Source organism: Primulina huaijiensis, chromosome 5 (assembly GCF_012295235.1).
Source record: "Primulina huaijiensis isolate GDHJ02 chromosome 5, ASM1229523v2, whole genome shotgun sequence".
In the NCBI taxonomy this organism is placed as follows: domain Eukaryota; kingdom Viridiplantae; phylum Streptophyta; class Magnoliopsida; order Lamiales; family Gesneriaceae; genus Primulina; species Primulina huaijiensis.
This window is the reverse complement of record NC_133310.1, coordinates 4,469,186-4,492,352: the sequence shown is the minus strand read 5'-3', so window position 1 is coordinate 4,492,352 and position 23,167 is coordinate 4,469,186. Positions and strand designations below refer to the sequence as shown.

Sequence of the window (23,167 nt, the reverse complement as noted above, 5' to 3'; positions counted from 1 at the left end):
ATATATTTATCTTATTAATTTAAATAATTATATCAAAATTAAAATAATCAACCAAAATAACCAAACCATTTCGATATAAAACCGAACCGAAAAAAAATGGTTCGAATATCAGATTATATATTTGTAAAACTGAAAACCGTAAAAACCGAAAATCGAACCGACCGACCGATGAACGGGTATATTCTAGGGCTACACAACTCTGCCCCAGTTCATATTCGTACTCTTTTATAGTTCCAACAAAATGGTTTTGCTGTTGTGGCTTATGGTTTTTCTAGAAATTGAAAGTATATTGAGATTGTTTAGAAATGTTGGAATGCAAATTAATCATAAAATAGTCNGAAAGCACATATATAATATTGGGATGCGCAATCTACGAAATTTGTGAAGAATTGTTCGTGTCAACATGAGGGGGAGTTTACGTGACTGCACTCTTTTTCCCTTACTATGGTTTTTATCCCAATGGGTTTTTCCTAGTAAGGTTTTTAACGAGGCAGTATAAAAACACGTAATGTATACAATCATTATGATCATCATCACAAGGGGGAGTGTTGAAAAATTATTTAAAAATGTGATAAATATTTGTGTTGAAAATGTGAATGTTGAATGTTGAAAATTAGGTAAAATTAGGTGTTGAATATTGAAAATTAGTGTGTGATGATGTAGGTAATGATGTATTTTATTTTTGGATTATTTGTAAAAATTTTCTATAAATAGATCTCTCATTTGTGAAGAAAATCACAATTGAGTTGAGAGAAAAATATTATAAAGTGTGTAGTGTGATAATTTTAAGAGTTTGAAATTTTTACTTTTTACCGTAAATTTTTACTTTTTCACAACAGTCTAGTCTTTTACGATATATTTTTTATTGTAGGTGGCTATTATTAAAATATTTCCCTTGGTTCACAATTTTCATGTTAATTGTATTAAATTTTGGAAATTTATATAGTCCTATTATTATTATTATTATTTATTACAATTCCAAAGATAATAGTTTAACAAGTTTAAAACATTCTATATATAATATTTTAAGAATTTTAAAACATTTTATATTCTGGTGATATGATAAATAATTCACAAAAACTTTTGTAAGACTGTCTCACAAGGCGATTTTGTGAGACATATCTTTTGTTTGGGTTATTCATGAAAAAATATTATTTTTTATGTATAGATTATTACTTATTATTGAAAATATGAATATGATTGACCATTCTCACAAGAGACCTACTATAAATAATTTCGACATATGTATAATCCATAATGTATAATAGATGAGGAGTCAATCTCTTGTGAGTCCGAAGTCAACCCGACCCATATATACCATGAAAAACGATATTTTTAACATAAAAAATGATATGTTTTCACAAGTTAAGTCAATCTTATCAGAATTTTCGTGATAGATGAGAAGGTGTAGAATATCATTATGGTTTGAGTAGGTCTCTTGTGAAGACGGTCTCACGAATCTTCATCTGTGAGACGGGTCAACCCTACCGATATTCACAATAAAAAGTAATACTCTTAGCATAAAAGTAATACTTTTTCATGAATGACCCAAATAAGAGATCTGTCTCACAAAATATGACCCGTGAGACTGTCTCACATAAGTTTTTGCCTTATGGGTTTATAGAATGACTACAAAATTATTATTATCATCTACAAAAATTATTATAAAATACCACAAATTTATAAATAAAAAAAATTATCTTAGTTAAATAATTGTTCTAATTATCAAAATATCTTATAAAAGTTTTAATATATTTTTAAAATTTTCATATATTCTCTAAATTTTTTGAATAAAAACTACTTATTACAAAAAAAATATATTCAAAAACTGCATACATGCATATGATATGCGAATAGGATTACAGATAATGATGATGACAATTTATCATTCCTAAAATTTTTTTAAAAAAAAAAAGAAAAAGAAAATTATATTTTATTTATGATATTTTAGGACAAACCAAGTTGTATGAAAGAGACCAATCCGTAAAGCCAATACATCGACTGTGGTTACTTTGTACTTTCATTTCCTTTTCTTCTCCGTACTGCTCATCCATGGAAGAAGGTGGCTGAAAACCCTAAGCTTGGTCTCTCTCTCTCTCTATGCATGCGCTAATCATTCACGAAGAGGAAGGAAAGGTAAAATCTGCAACAATTGAAAGCCCTATCTGGCTGGAATTAGTGTCTCTCTCTCTCTTTCTGTGACCGATCGGAAGCTCCTTTTCCGCAGAGACTGCAATTTTGGCTAGCTCTTGTTTCTGTAAGGTAATATTTTAACCATTTATTTGTCCGTTTTCTTCGGAGAACGAGGAGGGAGGGGTTTTCATGTTCCAAAGAACGGGAATTTGAAACGGAATAAGGAGTTTTATTTTAGTACATACTGTGTTGTAGGTCGGTCAATTTGTGATTTCCTCTCAAGTATGAGCACATAAGTTAGGTTGTCTGTGTGCTTATGTGTCTCCTTGAGAGCTTATGTGCTCATGGGCCTCACATGTCCAAACGTAGTCACGTTGTCTAGCAAACTAGTAGTTTCTGGCAGGACACGTTGCATTATATTTTTGTATTCGGTGGGCTGCAAAGCATCTCAAAATGCCGGAAAACTCACACACTACTAAACACTGGAGATGGGAAAGAAGTGCTGACATTTTGGAAGAAAATAAGTTTCCTACTTCATCCAATTTCATCGCTTTAGTTAATTAAAATGATTCTTCTTGAATTCATCTGAAATTATAATTTGCGTTATATAGTAATGCTTCTCTATGCCTAAGGTAATGTAAAACATACTCGTATGAGATACTTTGATAGATATATACAAGTATAAGGATGTAGACACAATTATTATTTATTGATTTTCTTGTGATGTGTTATTGATATATTTGAGTATAATGATATACACGTAATTATTCCTTTTCTTTTTCCTTTTAATGTTGCTGTTATGTACGTGAAAATCTCCCTCTTTCTCATGAGTGCCTGGTGTGTAACAATTTCAGGGGGTAGAAATGAGCTGGAGAAGAGTAGGAAAGTCATTGCAGCAAGTGGCGGCACACACTTTACTTTTCAATTTCACTCTTTTGCTAGTTCTGAAGCTTGATCACATAGTTACCTGCTCTTGGTGGTCTGGTTTCTTTTTCCACTTCTTCTTTGACCTAGTTATTCATTTATTGCGTCCTTTATAGAGTATCTATCTGCAACTGTACTCGCCATTCATTATGTTTATTAGGATCTAACAAAACTTTGCTATTGTCTTCATCTATAATCTATATGTGATATAAACCTAACTTTCTGCATAATTTTACTCAAGCAGATAAAACATGGCCCTTCAAAGAAACCCCTCATGTTTAGGCACTTCTGTGCAGGGTGATCTTTTTTCCACTTTGGCTATTTCACGCAGTTGTTGCTCGAGGGAGATTCTCTCTACCTGCCCCATCTGTTCCTCATGGTCGCCATGTATGACATGTCAAATGAGCATTTTAGGAATGCATTTATGATATCATACAACTTTGTTAGATTAGCAGAGGTTGCGTCTTTCTGCAATATCAAGTAAAAATTCTGATGAATTTAAATTCTATTTTTTCTTATGTTTTCTTTTAAAACTTGTGAATAGTGGGCCCCATGTCATGCTGTGGTTGCTGTGCCACTGCTTGTCGCTTTCGAACTGCTCCTTTGTATATATCTCGAGAGTACAAATGGTAAGGAAGCAAAACCACTAATGAATTTTAGCATGCTCTGAGTCTTACTTATAAAGTAATTATCTCCATCCTTTTAATATGCAATTGTGTTAATTTTCATGAAAACAAAAGGAAGATTTGTGCACATGCCTCTAATCTGCTCAGTCCCGTCACATATCAGAGATATGATGATATAATCATTTGCTTTAGCAGTTGCTATTGTTTTTAGTTTTGACTTGTTTCTGTGGTGCAGTTAATGGTTTAGCCGCTGTGAATCTGAAAATCGTCTTCCTTCCTTTATTGGCCTTTGAAGTTATTGTCCTTGTCGACAATTGTAGGTACAGCTTTAACTTGAGTGCCCTAGGCTTTCAGTCTGTTCCCTGGTTAAAACAAAAATCATATTTTGGGATAAATAACAATAATTTGATTCATGTGCCATGATTTCCTTAATATGCCAGGCAAAGTATGTTGGAGCTTGAAACAATGATTTGAAAGAAAGAGTACTAATTAGATTCGTGCACTGTGATTTTCATTTTTCATCAATATGGTAGATGAAGTATGTGGGAGCTCGAACATATTATTTTGAAATAAAGTTTTAATGTACATAAAAATTTTATGTACTTTATTCTATTGAACGTTATAAATATATGAACATGAGAGTTAAAAAAAATGGTGTTTTTAATAATTTTAGCCGGGCTCTGTTTCTATCTTTTGTCTATAGTAAATGATCCTTGTCTAGGAAGTTTTGCCATAAAATTGACAAAGAATACCATATTTTTTTGACACATGATCATAATTCATTTCGAATTATCTTTGGTATTAGAAATTTACTTATTTTTTCCCTTTTGCATTGATGATACAGAATGTGCAAAACATTATTACCCGGAGATGATGAAAACATGAGTCATGAGGCAATATGGGAGACACTTCCTGTGAGTTTTGCTCTTAGTTGAACAGTTGCATTCTTTGTTCCTTTTTATACATTCCTACTAATCAATAGTTGTCATGTTGCTTCTATGCATCTTTTTGCAGTCGGTAAGTGAATATAGCCAGTGAAAGGGTTAACCAATAAAACAAATTTATTTTTCCCTCAAAAAAGTGTGAAAAAGTGACTAAGTTGTTAGTACATGATTTAAGATTATACTGTTGTCATTAGTTTTCCCTACTTTCTCAACCCCTGTAACAAATGATTGAGCTTCCATACAAACTTGGGAGCTCTATACGCTGCAAAAAAAAAAAAAAGCATTCTATATCCGTATCTAATACCGATTGGCTTGTAGTGTGGAGTTGAGTTATTGCATCCACATGCTTATCTGTTATGCTTTAAAGATTGTCCACGTGGTCTTGGTGAAGAAATTTTGTTTCTTCCTTTGTTGGCCTTTGTGGAGTAAAATATTACTTATGCACCAAAACACTTATCTAGTGGAGTACTGTAAAAAGTAGTTCACACACTGTACGGAGGCGTGTTTGTTATGCATGCTTTTCCAGAGTTTGCCCACATACTAGGTCCCCTGGATGTGGATTTCAAATCAAGCAGGAGAGGAAAAGGTTTGTTGTTTTCAAGTTGTGTCTAAAGAACTGATGAGCACCTGTTGCTGGTGGAGTTGTATGTCCAATTTCATGGTGCTCGCAGTCGCATGGATTGCAAGGAGTGCCTCAGGTGCCACAACAGATGGAAATATTGGAATAAGTTCTTTAGGGACAAATGGAGAGTTCTGATTTGGTTCTGGTGCTTTGTTCTGATGATCATGTTAGGAATAAAAAGAGATGAGACCGTGCGACCCCCAAACTGTCCATTTCCAAAAGGATGGGAAATGCAGGTTGTCTGTGAATGTTATGAAGTACCATGAACAAAAGGAGGGAACTTTTGCACTTGTTTCGTGGTGCTGATGTCGGTCACACATTTTTTTGGTTGTTTCTCGAGTTTTATGTCTTGTCAATCCCTCTTGTGACTTTTATTTCTGCTATGCAGTTCATGAATTTAGGCCTCTTGCAGGATCTGTCTGTTTTTTTTTCCTTTGATTGTATCATGATTATATTTGTATTGAGTTTACCAGGAACTTGAAGATTTATTACTAATGACAATTTACTGTGGTTAGCACTTCTGGGTTGCAATCTCAATGATTTTCTTTATTGCGGCAACTGTTTTCACTCTCCTGAAGCTGAGTGGTAAAGAACTCTCTCTTGTATTTGTTTTTATACAAGTCTCTGGTGGGATCACAAAAAGAGAGAATGTTGACTACTGAGTTCTTTATCAAGTTAAACTTGCTTTTGTTATTCATAAATGCCATGATGTTTTTTCCTGGATTATGATTTTCGTTTTTTATAAAATATTTTTACATTGCAGGTGATGTCAGTGCTCTAGGCTGGTGGGACTTGTTCATTAATTATGGGTACCATTTCCATTTAAAAAGTTTTTCACCTTCGTGCTTTTTGTCGTCAGTGTTTTACATGCGTGAAAGCTGGTTCATTTGTATTTCTATAGGATCGCAGAATGTTTTGCATTTCTTGTCTGTACCAAATGGTCTAATCCAGTAATTCATAGAAATGTTCGAACTAGAGAGGAAGGCTCGTCTTCTACTGGTATTAGATATGTTGATTGGAACAGTGGCTTGATGATCTCCTCTGAGGATCATTCAACGGATAGAATCTGCAGTCTGCAAGACATTGGTGGCCATATCATGAAAATTCCTATTGTTGGTTTTCAAATTCTCCTTTGCATGTGGCTTGAGGTATTAATTATTGCATATGCAGACTGTAATTGGAGCAGTTGTAGTGCTTTAGATTTTTTCAACTAAATGACCAGGGGCTTTGAATTAGGGAACCCCACCCAGTGCTAGAAATGTTCCGCTTCCAGTACTCTTCTCTCCTATTTTACTAGTGCAAGGAGCTGGAGTCTTATTTGCTACATTTAGACTGGTGGAAAAAGTAGTTCTTTTGCTACGGAGTGAAGCTGACAGAGGATTATATTTGATATACTCTGCAAGAGTTCATGAATGCTTTGGTTTCCTGCACCATGGCTCCAGGTATTGATTATAGACATGCTATTTGATGGTAGGTTGTTTTAGATTAAAAAACTGGCTGTCTGGGGATGTTTCTTGTGGCAACTACATTAAGTTCGCATTTTTATCTTCAGGCTGCTTGGTTGGTGGTCCATTGATGAAACAAGCAGAGAAGAACAGGCCCGGCTTTTCCATGATGGCATCTCAGGGTAAGACTTTTGCCTTGACCATCCATGTTGTGCATGGGATCAATTAAAAACCTGCAGACGCTAGCCATGCATTCACTTCTGGGTAACAATCTAGTCAACTTATAGTATCCTTGCCCAAATGAGTGCCAAAAAAATGACATTTGTTCTATATTCTGCGAATTTTGTTGGAACATAGTAACTCATTGAGAAGAGACATCTTCGTCGACGAGCATGAATGTAAAAGGGTTCATGATACATGTAGGCATTTAATGTTTGTAAATAATCAGTAATATGCTAAATATGTTACTAAATATCGTGCTGCTTCTGTGTTTTCACGTCTACAACTTAATAGCTATGAACGAATAGGTTTTGCCGCAATGACCTAGTAAATATTTTCATCAACCTAGTGTTACCAGTAGGGTTATGACTTATGTGAACTGCAATGGTTACTCCAAAAGTTTAAACATTTTTATTGCGAGGTAATTTCTTACATTTCAGTTTCTTCTCTTTTTTGGTCTGAACAATGCTTGAGCATGGTGGTTGGTTTTTAGTTACCTTATTGCTGTAATATCAGCATTAATAGTGTAGAAAGGATTCTATGGGATGACTTAGCATGCTGATTGTTGCTTTTACTGATGAATCAGTTATAACACTTTCTGTGGTTATCCACCTGAGATAGTGAAGAAAATGCCTAAGAAGGACCTCACGGAGGAGGTATCTGTCACCTTTTGAGTTACATATCTTTGTTTTACGGTCACTTACCGAGGTTTTTCTTATTGGTTTCCATCCTTGAAAGTATTGCAAAATGCATCACCATTTTTGTTGTTCGTTTTTAGGTTTGGAGGCTTCAAGCAGCACTCGGTGAGCAAACTCAAATTACGAAATTCAGGCAGCAGGAGTATGAGAGACTCCAACATGTAACGATCACAATCCCGATTTTTGGTTTTGGCACACTTGATTATCCCTGGTCACACTTATACAATTCTTTAATTATCCATACTCCAAGAATCTCTATGTATTCAGAAGTTTAAATTGTTTTAAGTGTGGCCCAATTTCTCCATAAAAAATTAATGAAAGATTACTATATGAATGAGGGAGATCTCTTTATATGTTTGATGTGAGCTGCTGTGTGTTATGTGCACTGGTCATAGAGCGTCTCATAAGAAATCATGTTGCCATCCAAGTCATGTTTGTGGAAATGATAAATCCTTTGGGTATGTGAACTGATTTATTACGCACTCCTCGCGATAGAACATAAAAGTAGTGTGGGGGTTAACCATGCCATTTCACTTTTAGTGAATATTGCTTTTTATATTTAATATGATGCTCGACACAAATCAATTTGTACAACCACCTTTATGGCTTTTCCTAATGCTTTTGCCAGGAAAAAATTTTGTGCAGAGTCTGCTTCGAGGGAGAGATCAGTGTCGTACTTCTTCCATGCAGGCATCGCATTTTATGCAGGTAAGTGACCGAGTTTCATATTTTGCAGTAAATCTTAGGCTCCACCTGGATTCTGGAGGATTTGATTTCAAATGTCCGTAGATTAAGAATTTGAAATTTATCATCGTGATTAAAAAATTACTAAAACATAATGGTTCAAGAATTTTCAATCCAGAGATTTAGAGATTAAACAAACTTGAGTGGATTCATTTAAATGATTCGAAATCTTTTCATTCGAAATCCCTACATTCTGATGCAACTTTAGCAAATCATTCCTGAAAAGTTGGCAATCATGTGTGCTTTTTTATTGCATATCAAGTTTTCTTCAATTTCATACAGCACTTGTTCAGAGAAATGTAAGAAATGCCCCATCTGTCGAGTTTGCATCGAAGAGCGGTTACCTGTGTATGATGTATAGCCATTGTATTATCTGACATTATCGGTAAAGAGCAGCAACTGATGATGGGTTTTGTTGACACCACTAACAGTAGCAAGAGTTGGGACTTTGGAGATAGCAATCTACTCGGTTACATAACGAGTACCTATGTATATACATATATTCATATAGATATATACACACACATTAGCTAGCTGCCGACACATGATGCAGAAATCGCGTGTCTTTAAACAAATGTTATATGTATGACATACATAATTGTATGACTACTATTAGCTAAAGGTACTAGGTTGAAGGTGGAAGCTTTGAGTACTATTATGCTTGATGGTATTGTCTTAACATGTTGAAGGTTTGATTTGAGGTCCACTTATTGAGGTATTTTTCATTTAAAATTGTATTTTATGGGCTAATTATCAGTGGATGAAAATCATTCTACTTCAAATTTTCTTTTGTCGGAGTCCTAAACAGTTAAATAAATGTGATCTCTGTAAGAAGTGCATGTATGTTCACTCCAAATGCGTATTATCGTATATTAACATTAAATTCACTGATGCTAAAAAAAGAAAAAGAAATTAAGACCCCTTGATTCTTACCATTTCTCTTCTCCAGTATCTTTCCGATCGGCAGTTCCTTACACTTGCTGTCTGTCTCTGATAAAAGCACAACCCACTGGAGTTGCGCAAACGTAATCTTTATTGGCTTATCTTCTGCATCCATGCCGGCATACGAATAATTTTGAAAGACCTTGGATTGACTGGCCGTAAGCGGGTCTCGTCGTTTTACGGCCGACGCCATTTCTTCCATTTTTTTTCTCCCAAAAAAATCATTTGGCTCGACACCAATCAAGAAAGCCCACGGGGCGAGGAAATCGCACGAGGTTTACTGTACTCCTCATGCGTTAATGCAGATGGATCTCGTGCGGATGCTTTCCGCGTGGTGAAGTGTTCTGCTGCTTCTTTTTTATTTTTATTTTTTAAAAATAAAACATTTAATCTAGATTAATTTGGCCGTTTTAATATTTTAAAATTTTAAAATAAACTTAAAAAATATAAATTAATGATGGTGAATAAAGGAATGAATAATGAATTACGTATGTTTTTTTTTAATTATGTGTGCAATTTAAAATTATGTGTTATTTTTTCATTATATATTTTTAATTATGTGTAATCTTTTAAATTTTAATTATGTGTAATCTTATAAATTTTAATTATGTGTAAATTTATTTTTTAATTATATGTAATTTTATTTTGTTTTTAAATATTTATTTATTTTATGAAATAAAAATGAATATTTCAACGTCACTTTTGCAACATAATTTAATTAATGCAGAATAATGAGATGAAGTTATCAACTCTGACATCAACATGAAATGAATTTATTAACTTCATCTCACTATTGAACATGATCTCATGGGAAGGAATATTATCTTCATGGTGTCGGAGGTGTATTATCCCCTAATGCAGCAAGGTTTTGGCCACATGTAGAAACTTTTCATTTTTTTTTATTTTGGTACAATAACTTTTGAATTTTGATTATTTTGGTAACGTGCACACATTGTAACATATGAAAGAATTGCCGAAAGAGGCAATCATATTATTTATTGCTTATGTTTCTTACAAAAATTTCAAAATATTTCAGATGGATGTTAAAAGTTGCTTCTTGAATAGCCTACTACAAGAAAAAGTTTATGAGATACATCATCGAGGTTTTGTTAATCATACATAATTGAATCATGTATTTATATTAAATAAGGTTTTCTATGGATTAAAACAAGCACCACATGCCTGATATGACATTTTATCACAATTCTTACTTGATTGTAACTTTACAATTGGATCGGTTGATAAAACTTTGTTTACATTTATTAAGAATGATCATATTTTGTTAGTCCAGATTTATATTGATATTATTTTCTCTTCGACTAACTCAAAATTGTGAGAGAAGTTTGTCAAACTGATGCAATAAGCATGATGGGAAAACTGACAAACAATTATACTCCTAGATTTTTATCAATCGATTCAAATATACGAAAGAGTTGCTGAAAAGATTCGGAATGTAGAGATGGAGAGATGCTTAGCTGAAGCAACCCTCATGTGTTTTTATCAATTAAGCTAGACAAAAAAAAAAAGAAAATTTTAGTCGATGTTACAATGTATCGATGGTTAATAGGTTCATTGCTTTACCTAGTTATCAGTCGACCTTATATTATGTATGCAGTATGTACGTGTGCACGTTTCAATCTGACCCTAGGTTCATTGCTTTGACAATTTTCAGTTTTGGCAACATCTATTTTTCATTTTTGGTTTCATTAGAAAAAACTGATTAGGTGTTGGATAAAACATATTTTGGTGTTACGATTGTTGGTTTAATCTGGTAGAATGCAGAAAACTTGTAAAATTTATTTGATTTGTGTATTTTTTTATGTTAAGTTTTTTTTTCAAATAAATTGATTTACTTCCAAAATTAAGAAATCGAAAATTTTTTGGAAACATCAGCTTTAACTATCATCTAATTAGTGTTTTATGTAGAAAATTGAATATTCTTGTGGTAGATCTATCATAATAGTTGAAATTCAAAAGTTATTGTATCATGACAAAAAATAGGAATTTGGTAAACCACAACGAAAAATAGGCAAGTTATTAGACCAAAAAAATTATTTTATCCTTATAAAACCAATAATTGCTCATATTTCGAGCTTCTTTAAAGCTTGGCAGGCACATTATTATTTATTTATTTTTTGAATATCAATATTGGTCGGTATCTGAATAATTTTTATAAATTATTATTCAGTTCGATTGCTTTCAATAATTTTGATGTGCAATTAAGAAAAATCAAGTATCCGAAATACGATATAGGCTGGAAACTTTGCTACATGTCTTTGAGTTATATGTCTTTAAGAACATGTTCGATAAGTATAACAATGTCACGTATCATAATTATGAAGATTAAAGATATTTTTCGAAAATTTAAAAGATTAAGTAGCTCAAACAAATATTTGGAAGAATAAAGAATGACAAAGTTATCATATGTTCGAGAATGATGAGTTATTAAGAGTTTGCCCATATTTTAAATCTAGTCAAATGTTACAAAAATATTTTAATTCAAGTTGAAATTTGATTTATCAGAAAAAATTCAAATTTATATCAATCAAACAATCAAGGAGTTGACTTCGACAAATTCGTAGAATCACTCCCACGTGATAATCATTATTATTTATTTATTTCTTGAATATATTATTTCTATAATTTATCTATACACTTTTTTTTTGAAAAAATTTATTAAATTTAAGACATATTAACTAACTTTTAGTATGCCAACATGACACTCAAGTTTCTTTATAATTTTACCTTTCTTTATTATTTGTTAGCTAATTTTGTTGTGTTAGTTTATTAATAATTTTTGTAGAATTATCTATTTTTTCTCCAATTTATTTTTAATTTATCTAAAACTTCAAATTATTTCAGTATATCTTATCTAATAATTAATTAGCAACTGTACTCGACCGGGTGTTAAAATGTTATTTATAATAACTAATATTTTTGTTAATTGTATCATTTGTTAATTATATGTTGTGATCATTTTTGTAGAAATATTTTCAGGTTTTTAATTAAATTTATAGACGCCTATAAAAGCTACTTCGTATCCATTATATTTTACAAAAAATGTTAATCCAAGTTGTATTAGAAGTCTATTGTAAGTCTTTATAAAATATTTTAGCATTTCGTTTTCAACCAATTTTGAACAAGATATGACTCATACTGTTTCAAGATGTCGTTCCCGTGATATAACATTTTGCCTCGCAGGTTCAAGATGTATCTCCCACCCACATAGGACTATGTCCTGCAAAACTCTTATTTCGTGATGTTGCTATTGGTGATCGTTTCTGATATCATTCTGTCACACTCAGGGCCAAAGCTCGAGTCGCGCGACTGCACAATATATCTCTATAGAAACTACTCTGTATCCGTCATTGTTTTACAAAAATAGGTAACTTAAGTTACTATAAAAGTCTATTGTAAACTTTTATAAAACATTTTAAGCTTTCGTTTTCAACAAATATGGGATAAGAATATCACACCATCCAAATACAGTGATTCTAAAGACTCAAGAAACTTATTCAAATGGTAACTAGTACATAATAAAAGGGATAATTACATTTTTGATTTGTAATTTACACTATTATCAGTTTTGGTTCTGTAAAAATGAATATGCATTTTTAGTCTCATAACTTGCATGTTTTTCAGTTTTGGTCATGTTAACATTGCATTTGAGTTTTTAGTCTTTTAACTTATATTATATTTTTCATTTTTGGATTTTTTTATCGGAACCCGTCGTGCTTCTTTCCAAATAATATTATAAAAAATTCACAATACACATACAAGTTTCCTTCCAAAAGTTCATGTCAGCATCAACATTTTCCATATAAGCAATTTTCGGAAGACACGATAGACACCAATAAGAAAATTACGAAAAAAAACGTGCAAGTTGGTGAGCTGTCGTTGACCACCAAATTAATTCCTATTTTTTTAAATAAAAACGAGTGTAAAGGTGAGTAGGGTCGAATCCACAGAGAACGGTAAATTTATTTCTTTTGATAATAAAAATAAAAAGGGGGGATTTGTTTTGATAATTACTAAATAAAATAACCTAAACTAAAATTACCAAGCAAAAAAAATACTGAATCTAGAATTTAAAATTAATCGACGAGAATAAAGTGAAGAATTTATTATGAGAAAATACTGATTCAAGGGGATTCTACTATTTAATTGTCTCATTGTTCATCGGTTAACCAATCATTTATTCAGGTTATTCCAAGCAATTAACCTTAGAATAATAGGGATACCGCTAAAATTCTTGTGTTTTCCTAAATTAATTGACCAAACCCAGCATCCAGTCAAAACTTACCAATAATCAACTGGGCAAGATAGCGTTCCATATTAATTAAAGATAGCATTTTAGTTTCGTGAAAATAGTTAATCTTAAAATCTAACAACCGAGATAGCTGCAATTGGAAGATCTAATTCCATCGATTTTATTTAGATTAAATATATTATGATAACACAACACATCTAACCTATTGCTACTCACATACCAATCGTTCATGACAATTACGGATCACTGAATTCATGGTTAGCATTAGAAAATCATACATCAAATTAAATTGTCAGATTAATTGACGTATAACATTCATATAATTAAATCATAAATCAACGAATACTTGGGCAAACAAGAATAATAAATTAAAGTGCAAAAAGCTCACAGTGATAAAATTAAAATAGTATACTATCCTTTGAATCAGACTAAGAAAATTAGCCAAGCATAGTTTGATCTACAATCTCCATGAAAATTAAATAATAATAGAAAAGAAAGATTGCAAACTAATTAAGAGATGAAGAAAATTCCACCGCCTTCTTGCTGCGTACGTGTGTTGTGTAAGTCAAAGAAGGAAAAATTGGGTCCAAATAATATCAAAGCCCAATTATCTAAAAAATAAACGATATTATTTTCCTTGATATAAAAATTCCATATTTCTCACTAGGCAACCAAGGAATCGTCACAAGGCGTGACCACGTCTTATCCAAAAATATCTTCTGAATTTTTCTGCTCCACGATTCCCACTAAGATCATATCGACAACTTTAATTGTGATATAAAATCACCCTTTTTAGCCCAGATTTATTGTAAGAGTAGAAAACTTCATTCTACAATAAAATCACACAAAAATGTGTCAATTAAGCACGTTGGTAGTTGTAACAATGAGAGATATGACAATAAAAATATAAATTATTATGAGCCTATCAAATCTCCCACACCTAAACCATGCTTGTCCTCAAGCATAAAAGAATTTGATTCATTATTTCAACTCATTATCCTCTTTCTCCTTCATTCACTTGTCCGAAAAATATTTTGTCATGCACCAAAGCAATTTAATTTTTAAGCACCTAACATACCAACATCATGAACAATTGCTTCCATCCGAATGTGTAGAAATAAAAATGCATAGGGTCCAATTGCTCCTCACATGATTCGTTCATTTCACTCATAAGTGTCTAGGTATATATCAAGAAGCTCTCGTGTCAAAACACTGGAAATTTTTACCATAAGCTTGCAAATATATCACATCCTCCACCAAATGAATGAATTCAAATGCACAAACAAGGGCTATAACTGGGTTGTACTGTGGCTAGAGGTAAGGTAAGAAAGAAGTAACAACAGTTTATGGAACTGAAGAACACATACACACTTTCCATAACGACAATTGTATCCAGCTAACAATAATATTTTCAATCTTATTATCACATCCAAGAGCATTTTTTCTTCATTGCTCTTATTTTCCTTCTCATTCCCCTTCTTTTTTTTTTCTTTTTCATATATATATATATTTACTCTTTTTCCTTTTTTTTTTGCATAACGAGTTTTTTTTTGAGACAACGACTTCGAACATGAATCACTCGATCTTAACAATTTGTATTTTCTGGGCTCAAAGTGATGCTAAATGCGAAAAGTTTGTATGATTATCCAGTTCAAGGTTCAAATAGAGGAATAACCAACAAAAGGGATTTATCATGGCTTGTAACGTGGTTATTTTCCAACGAATAGGCTCAGGCTCGAACTTGGCTCACTAAGGGTAAATGAATCAGGGTAGGCTCAAAAGAACGGCACTGATAATGCGAAAGAAAATGGTTTGAACCTAATGCCCTTTACTTTGTTTATGCTTCTAATCCATCACAATGTGTCAACAAAGACATGTATAACAATGTAAGTTCTAGAAAATTTAACAATGCATGACCAACACACAATCAAATAAAATGGAGCATGATATAATATTTGCTCACAGGCTCAAAGCTCACCAAAGAAAATGGTATGTGTGCTAGACCCCATACACTTATCATTTCAACACATCATCAAGATCAACTACCCACAAATGTAGTAGTAAGAATGCAAAAACAGTTGCATACAAAGAAAACATCAGTTTTTTTTCATAGACTCGCATCAGAGGCATTCAAGATTCAAATGAGAGAGATAACGAATAAACACTAAATGCTTTATGGATCAAACAACTTCACTCTACCGTACTTTCTCTCTTTTTTTTCTTTTTTTTTTTACTTTTCATAATTTTTTTCCGAATAGGCATGCAAAAAAATAGGAAAAAAAAATAGAAATTGAAACTAGAAATAAAGCTATATACCCCCTCCCACACCTAAATGTGACAATGTCCTCAATGACACAAAAAGTTGATGCTCACCACATAAAGTAAAAGAATGCAAAGGAAGTTAGAGAACTCCCCTGAAAATTGTTGGGTATCGTAGAGCAAAACTTTCTATTGTTGTGACGGGAGAAATAGTTGATCGATGATGGAAGCTGCAAAGAGAAGATGTGAAAGGGGTGAAAACAAATAGGATTAAATAAAATAAAAGTAAATTCTTTTTTTTTTTTTTTTTCAGAAATGGTTTCTTTATAAGGCGTGGTCACGCCTTGTAAAAAGACCTCTTCTGCACAAAAGTTTCAATACTATAAATATTAAGAACAGAAATTTGGGTTGCCTCCCAAAAGCGCTTGGTTTTTAGTCGTCAGCTTGACCCTCAAAAGCACTCATCAAAGAGCGGCTGACGCCCAAAGTAGGTGTCATATAACACCACATAAGGGTCTTGGTTCCATGTGCCCTCAAGTTTGGCTTGATGTATGCAATGTAAGCTCGTCTCCTCAACAAAACATGACTTTAAATAATAGGTATGGGATGAGAATATCATCGTTGGATCTTGAAGAACAAAATCTGTTGAAATTGGCAATGGAGAAAGACAAGGATCTCCTAGATGTATGTATGATAATATTATCGATGAGCTCAAATCGATAGTCTCAGGAGCTTGTCCATCTCTCAACTTCACTGATGGCACATCTTCGTATGATATTTATTCCAAAACTTCTTCAGACTGAGGCTCAACAGTTTCCTCATTCAATGCTACACGCTTGTTTACAATATCATTCAATCGACTTATGATTATTTCAAGACTATATCCCTCATCTTTTTTATGCTCGAAAGGTTGGTATGTAAAATCAGATTGACTAATTTCCAGAGAGTATTGGTGGTTCCAACTCTGCAGCGAAGGATTCCAATACAGATAGTAGTCAAATTCGGCCATATCATTTAGTAAATATATCACATCGTCTTCATGTCGACTAAGTAATAGACTACCAGTTGTCAGTGCTCCATTAAATACCCATCTTCGTGTAACTGCATCCAAACCTTTAAGGAAAAGTCGAAGAAGAACATAGTTAGAAAAATCATGATTCCTGAATGTTGTTACTAAATTATTGAATCTCTCCCATGCTGCGTAGAATGGCTCTCCGTTTTGTTGGGTAAAACTTGTGAATACTTGTCGATGAAACATCTAGAAGTATTTCACAACAAAAAATTCTCAAATTCTTCTTTTATTGATGAATCACCTGTACAAGAAGAATGAGACATAAATAATAATAATAATAATAACAAAACTAAAAAAAAATTAACCTTGCACCGTTCCCCGGCAACGGCGCCAAAATTTGGTGAGCTGTCGTTGACCACCAAATTAATTCCTACTTTTTTAAATAAAAACGAGTGTAATGGTGAGTAGGGTCGAATCCACAGAGAACGATAGATTTATTTATTTTGATAATAAAAATAAAAAGGGGGGATTTGTTTTGATAATTACTAAATAAAATAACCTAAACTAAAATTACCAAGCAAAAAAATACTGAATCTAGAATTTAAAATTAATCGACGAGAATAAAGTGAAGAATTTATTATGAGAAAATACTGATTCAAGGAGATTCTACTATTTAATTGTCTCACTGTTCATCGGTTAACCAATCATTTATTCAGGTTATTCCAAGCAATTAACCTTAGAATAATAGGGATACCGCTAAAATTCTTGTGTTTTCCTAAATTAATTGACCAAACCCAGCATCCAGTCAAAACTTACCAATAATCAACTGGACACGATAGCGTTCCATATTAATTAAAGATAGCATTTTAGTTTCGTGAAAACAGTTAATCTTAAAATCTAACAACCGAGATAGCTGCAATTGGAAGATCTAGTTCCATCGATTTTATTTAGATTAAATATATTATGATAGCACAACACATCAAACCTATTGCTACTCACGTACCAATCGTTCATGACAATTACGGATCACTGAATTCATGGTTAGCATTAGAAAATCATACATCAAATTAAATTGTCAGATTAATTGACGTATAACATTCATATAATTAAATCATAAATCAACGAATACTTGGACAAACAAGAATAATAAATTAAAGTGCAAAAACCTTACAGTGATAAAATTAAAATAGTAGACTATCCCTTGAATCATACTTAGAAAATTAGCCAAGCATAGTTTGATCTACAATCTCCATGAAAATTAAATAATAATAGAAAAGAAAGATTGCAAACTAATTAAGAGATGAAGAAAATTCCATCGCCTTCTTGCTGCGTACGTGTGTTGTGTAAGTCAAAGAAGGAAAAATTAGGTCGAAATAATATCAAAGCCCAATTATCTAAAAAATAAAAGATATAATTTTTCTTGATATAAAAATTCCATATTTCTCACTAGGCAGCCAAGGAATCGTCACAAGGCGTGACCACGCCTTATCCAAAAACATCTTCTGAATTTTTCTGCTCCACGATTCCCACTAAGATCGTATCGACAACTTTAATTGTGATATAAAATCATCCTTTTTAGCCCAGATTTATCGTAAGAGTAGAAAATTTCTTTCTACAATAAAATCACACAAAAATGTGTCAATTAAGTACGTTGGTAGTTGTAACAATGAGAGATATGACAATAAAAATACAAACTATTATGAGCCTATCACAAGTTAAATAACTAAAAATTCAAATTCATTATTAACAAGATAAAAAATAATTACTTTTAAAAAAAGATAAAAAAATAATTTAAAAAACATGGAAGTTACATGACTAAAAATGTAAACATACCGTTAACAAGACCAAAAATGGAAAAAAAACATGCAAATTACGATACTAAAAATACAAATTTATTTTTAACGGGACCAAAGTGGTAAAAATGCAAATTACAGGACCAAAAATATAATTTTTCTTGTAATAAGATCTTATGACATGCGTAGAAGAAGACCATAAACATAACATCATAATATACTTCACTTTTTCATGGGATGCATATATACAAGTGTGTGAAACACCTCAAAGAGTACATTCATTGGGCACATGATCAATCAAAAGACTTCAAAATATCTTGAAAGAAGTGCGGGGAATTTTCGAAATTCTAAGGTTAAAGTGTTACTACACAACATCAATAACTGAAATGGCACTAGGAATACAACGAAAACATAAAATTTTGATATTCTTGATTATGACTTCAACTACAGGCTTTTCGCTCTCAAATATAGCGCGGTTGCTTGAGTTCCAATTATTGTATACTATGGCGACAAGAGCAACAGTTCGCATCTTTCCGCATGGTGTTTGTAGGGATGGCAATTTCCTCCAAACCCGTTGGAGGATCCGATATCCGACCCGAATAGAAGAGGGTATGGAGGAATTTTTAGACCCGATTAAATAATTGGGTAATCGGGTATGGGGATTTTCGGGTTCGGGTATGGAGGCGGGTTTGATATAATCCGACCCACACCCGACCCGAATACCCGTTTAAATTAATATATATATATATATATATGTATGTATATATGTATGTATATATATGTATGTATATAGTAATTATATTTATTTATATTAAAGATTCATCAGTCAATCCACCGATTTTCGGAGTTTTCAATACATATAATCATAAATTTGAAAATTAAAGAAAACGATGTTTTGTATATTAAAAGAGAAGAAAATATATAAAACTTCATTATATATATATAAAACGTGAATAATTTTTCTTATTGTTCATTTAAATAATTTTTTAAATATTCATAACTTCATTGAAACAATTTAAATTTGAAAAAATTCAATTGTATATGATAATTGGGTATTTGGGTAGGGTATGTGTATCCGATAATCCGATGGGTATGGGGATGAGGATGAAATTCAATACCCGATGAGTATGGGTATGGGTATTGGGATGAATTTAATAAATGGGTATGAGGATGGATGTATGAAATCCGACCCATACCCTACCCATTGCCATCCCTAGGTGTTTGGGATGAAGGAATTTTTAATTTTTATATTCTTGAGTATTTAATAATGTTAAAGTGTAGGCCCGTGGCCAACATCGGGCTCATGGGTTTTTTTAAAAAGAATTTTGGGTTTTTCACTACTTAAACTTTAAAATAAAATATCATATAACATAAAATATATTTTTAAAATAGAATTATGTGTCGCCTACCATTTTCATAAACTTTTCTTATTAGCTAGTCTCGATTCCCTTCATCACTAGCAATATCTTCTTACTTGAAAGACTTAAAAACACATAATGAAACATTTAAAAGCATACAACACACAATAAAATATCTACTAATTAAATAAATTTCTAGTGAGTGGCCTAATGGGTCGTTGGACATTGCAAATATATGGTTACTTATGTATTGTCGCACATCATCATCAATATTTGTTTGTTTATTTATTTATTTATGTTTCTACTTACACATGAGGAAGGGAAATACTTCGAGTCTATGCTGATTATTTGTATCAAGACTGTCACCTCATGTTTGTCACATCTGTTATTCGTTTTGATTTTTCATTTACTTACTAAAGTTTGATAAGTCAACTAGCCGTTCTAAGTTTGTAGACAATTGTTAGTTTGTTTGTTATTCATTATTCTATTAATTGTAAAGCTCCTTGAGTGAATATTATAGAATTATTAGCTTTCTTTTCCAATATGTCTTTCAATATTCTCATATTTTTTTTGTGGAATGATATTGTTTCATATATTTATTCTTTAAACTATCGGTCTATGACCTCTGCCAACTCCCATTGGAAGAGGCCATTAATTTCTTGTTATTGGATAAATACTCACATTGGTGTGATTTTTTTTTTTTTTTTTTATATATATACGTAATAGAATTTTTGATTTTTACTTCGCCACTGATTACTTCGGCGATTATTAATGATTAGGTAGTATATACCGATCAACTTCAGTAATAACACCGGCGAAGTAAAACATTATTTTTTACTTCAAAATTTAAAAAATACTTCAACGGAGTAGTTTTGGTGAATTGATTGAAGATGAGAATTTCCTTTCTTGAGGGAATTGCGGCTCGAAGATCTTGATCGCTTGGGTATATTTCGTATCAATGGCATTAAGAACTGTTGGGTAATTACACCCCCGAAACGATGCCGACCACGATGATAATAGTACCCAAAAACTTGCGGAATAAAATAACCAACAAGAACACAAAGATTTACGTGGTTCACCCAATATAGGCTACGTCCACGGAGCACTGCAACTTTTATAACCGGAAGAAATATTACAACAAGTGTATACACCAATACACTCAATATTTCTCACACTCCCAACCCTAGTATACCGAGAAAATAATTTCTCTAACTCACACAAGAGAATTCCCGCACTCAAGAAAAAAATACACTCTTTTTTTTTATGCACTCTCTATTTATCAAAGCTAAAAAGCTTTTGATTTTGGGATACAATAACTGAAGGAATTGAGCTCTATTTATAACTAATTCCCTCGTCCAATTTTCTTAACAAAACCGATGTGGGATGAAAGTTATTTTTAATATTTTAATTAATATGGGCCCCACCCACATTTATTAAAATCTCACCTAACAATTCTCCTACTTGAAGACTTGATTTCAATCATGTCTTCACACCATCAGTGCAGCAGCTCAAACCTTCTTTTTTAGTCCAGAAGACCAACTAAAGTCAAACACAACTTCAGTTTTCCAATGATAACAGCCTGCGTGAGCATATCAGCTGGATTCTTGCTTTCAGAAATCTTATCAAGCTTCAAGACTCCATTAACCAGATCTCTAAGGATCCTCATTCCAAATATTTGTTTTGCAGCATCCAAATCCTTCAAAGCAAATTCCTTTGATAACTCTTTCTCGAGTGTATCAATCTCCTCCAGACAAGCTCCTGCTATCAACATATCATCTACATATATCAGTAGTATGATATAATAACCATCAAGCTTCACATAACAACAGTGATCAGCCTGATACCTCAGAAAACTATCATTATTCATTACACCATCAAACTTCTTGTACCACTGTCTTGCTTGTTTGAGACCATACAAGCTCTTCTGAAGTTTGCACACCATTTTCTCTTTCCCTCGTACTTCAAATCCCTGTGATTGATTCATTTCTTCATCTATGTCATTGTGAAGAAACGCAGTCTTTACATCCAACTGCTCCAGATGTAAATCTTCTTTTACAATCAATCCAAGTACAGTCCTGATAGTAGTTAACTTTACCACCAGAGAGAAAATATCAGTGTAACCAATGACTTCCTTTTCACCTTTTACACCAAGTATTTCTTTGTACCGCTTGCTACCGTCATGTTCTAACCGGTACTCTCACTTGCTATGTAAAACCTTTTGACTTTCAGGAAGTTCTGACAACTCCCACTTGTGTTTGGATGACAGTGAATCCATCACATCTTTCATGGCTAACTCCCACTGTTTAAAAGTCTCATAAACATCCGATTTATTTTCACAAAATAAACCCAAAATTCCTGCTCGAATCTCAACAGTAGTGCCATAATATCTTGAGTGATCTCCAAGGGATGTCACAGGAGATGGTCCACATACATCAGTATGTGCCAGCTCCAAATCCGCTGATTTCGGTTCTCTAACCTCTTTTGAAAAGCTCACCTTTTTCTGCTTTCCAAGAAATACAGCTTCACACAGCTTGTGTTCAACGATCTTTAATTCCGGTAGCTTTCCGTTTGAAACAAGCATCTTCATTCCCTTCTCACTCGTATCCCCAAGCCTACTATGCCATAGACTTGAATTAGCTCCAGCATCCACAGCCGCTAATTTATTTCTCAAACTGGAAGTCATATAAAGTGTTCCAGTTTTCTTTCCTCGAGCAACAATCATGGCTTCCTTTTTCACTTTCCAGGAACCATCACCAAAGGTCACCTTATGACCTTCGTCGTCAAGCTGTCCCACTGAAATCAGATTGTGTCTCAACTCTGGTACATGCCTTACTTTGTTGATTTTCCAGACAGATCCATTTGTCATCTTCATCCGGATATCACCCATACCAACAATTTCCAAAGGTTTTCCATCAGCCAGGAAAACTTTTCCGTAATCTCCCGTAATGTAATTATCGAATACATCACGATTACCAGTGGTATGAAACGAAGCTCCCGAGTCCATAACCCAAGGATCAACAGGGCATTCCATGGATAATAGCAGAGCATCATGTACTTCCTCAGTGACAGCATTGGCATTATTCTTCGTTGATCTGCAGTTCTTTTTCAGGTGACCAGTCTCACCACAGCTCCAGCACTTCACATTCTTCTCAAAGTTGCTTTTGTCTTTTTCATTTCT

At 32.8% G+C, this 23,167-nt stretch overlaps 1 protein-coding gene across 3 annotated transcripts; it reads left to right on the top strand.

Annotated features, from left to right (window-relative positions):
- Positions 1–1,983: 1,983 nt before the first annotated feature.
- LOC140976470 (uncharacterized) lies at positions 1,984–9,053 on the top strand. Of its 3 annotated transcripts, XM_073440634.1 has the most exons (16): positions 1,993–2,136; positions 2,228–2,262; positions 2,988–3,112; positions 3,354–3,444; positions 3,602–3,686; positions 3,919–4,003; positions 4,528–4,597; positions 5,765–5,834; positions 6,013–6,058; positions 6,151–6,397; positions 6,486–6,691; positions 6,802–6,876; positions 7,500–7,569; positions 7,692–7,772; positions 8,240–8,319; positions 8,638–9,053. In XM_073440634.1, exons 3-16 carry the CDS (start codon positions 2,997–2,999, stop codon positions 8,714–8,716), a joined length of 1,401 nt encoding a protein of 466 aa, XP_073296735.1. In that variant the 5' UTR covers positions 1,993–2,136; positions 2,228–2,262; positions 2,988–2,996; the 3' UTR covers positions 8,717–9,053. The 3 variants fall into 3 exon arrangements, with proteins under 3 accessions (XP_073296733.1, XP_073296735.1, XP_073296732.1); XM_073440632.1 differs by lacking the exon at positions 3,602–3,686 and having other exon boundaries at positions 1,984–2,262; positions 2,988–3,444; XM_073440631.1 differs by lacking the exons at positions 1,993–2,136; positions 2,228–2,262; positions 2,988–3,112 and having other exon boundaries at positions 3,383–3,514.
- The last annotated feature ends 14,114 nt before the right edge of the window (positions 9,054–23,167 follow it).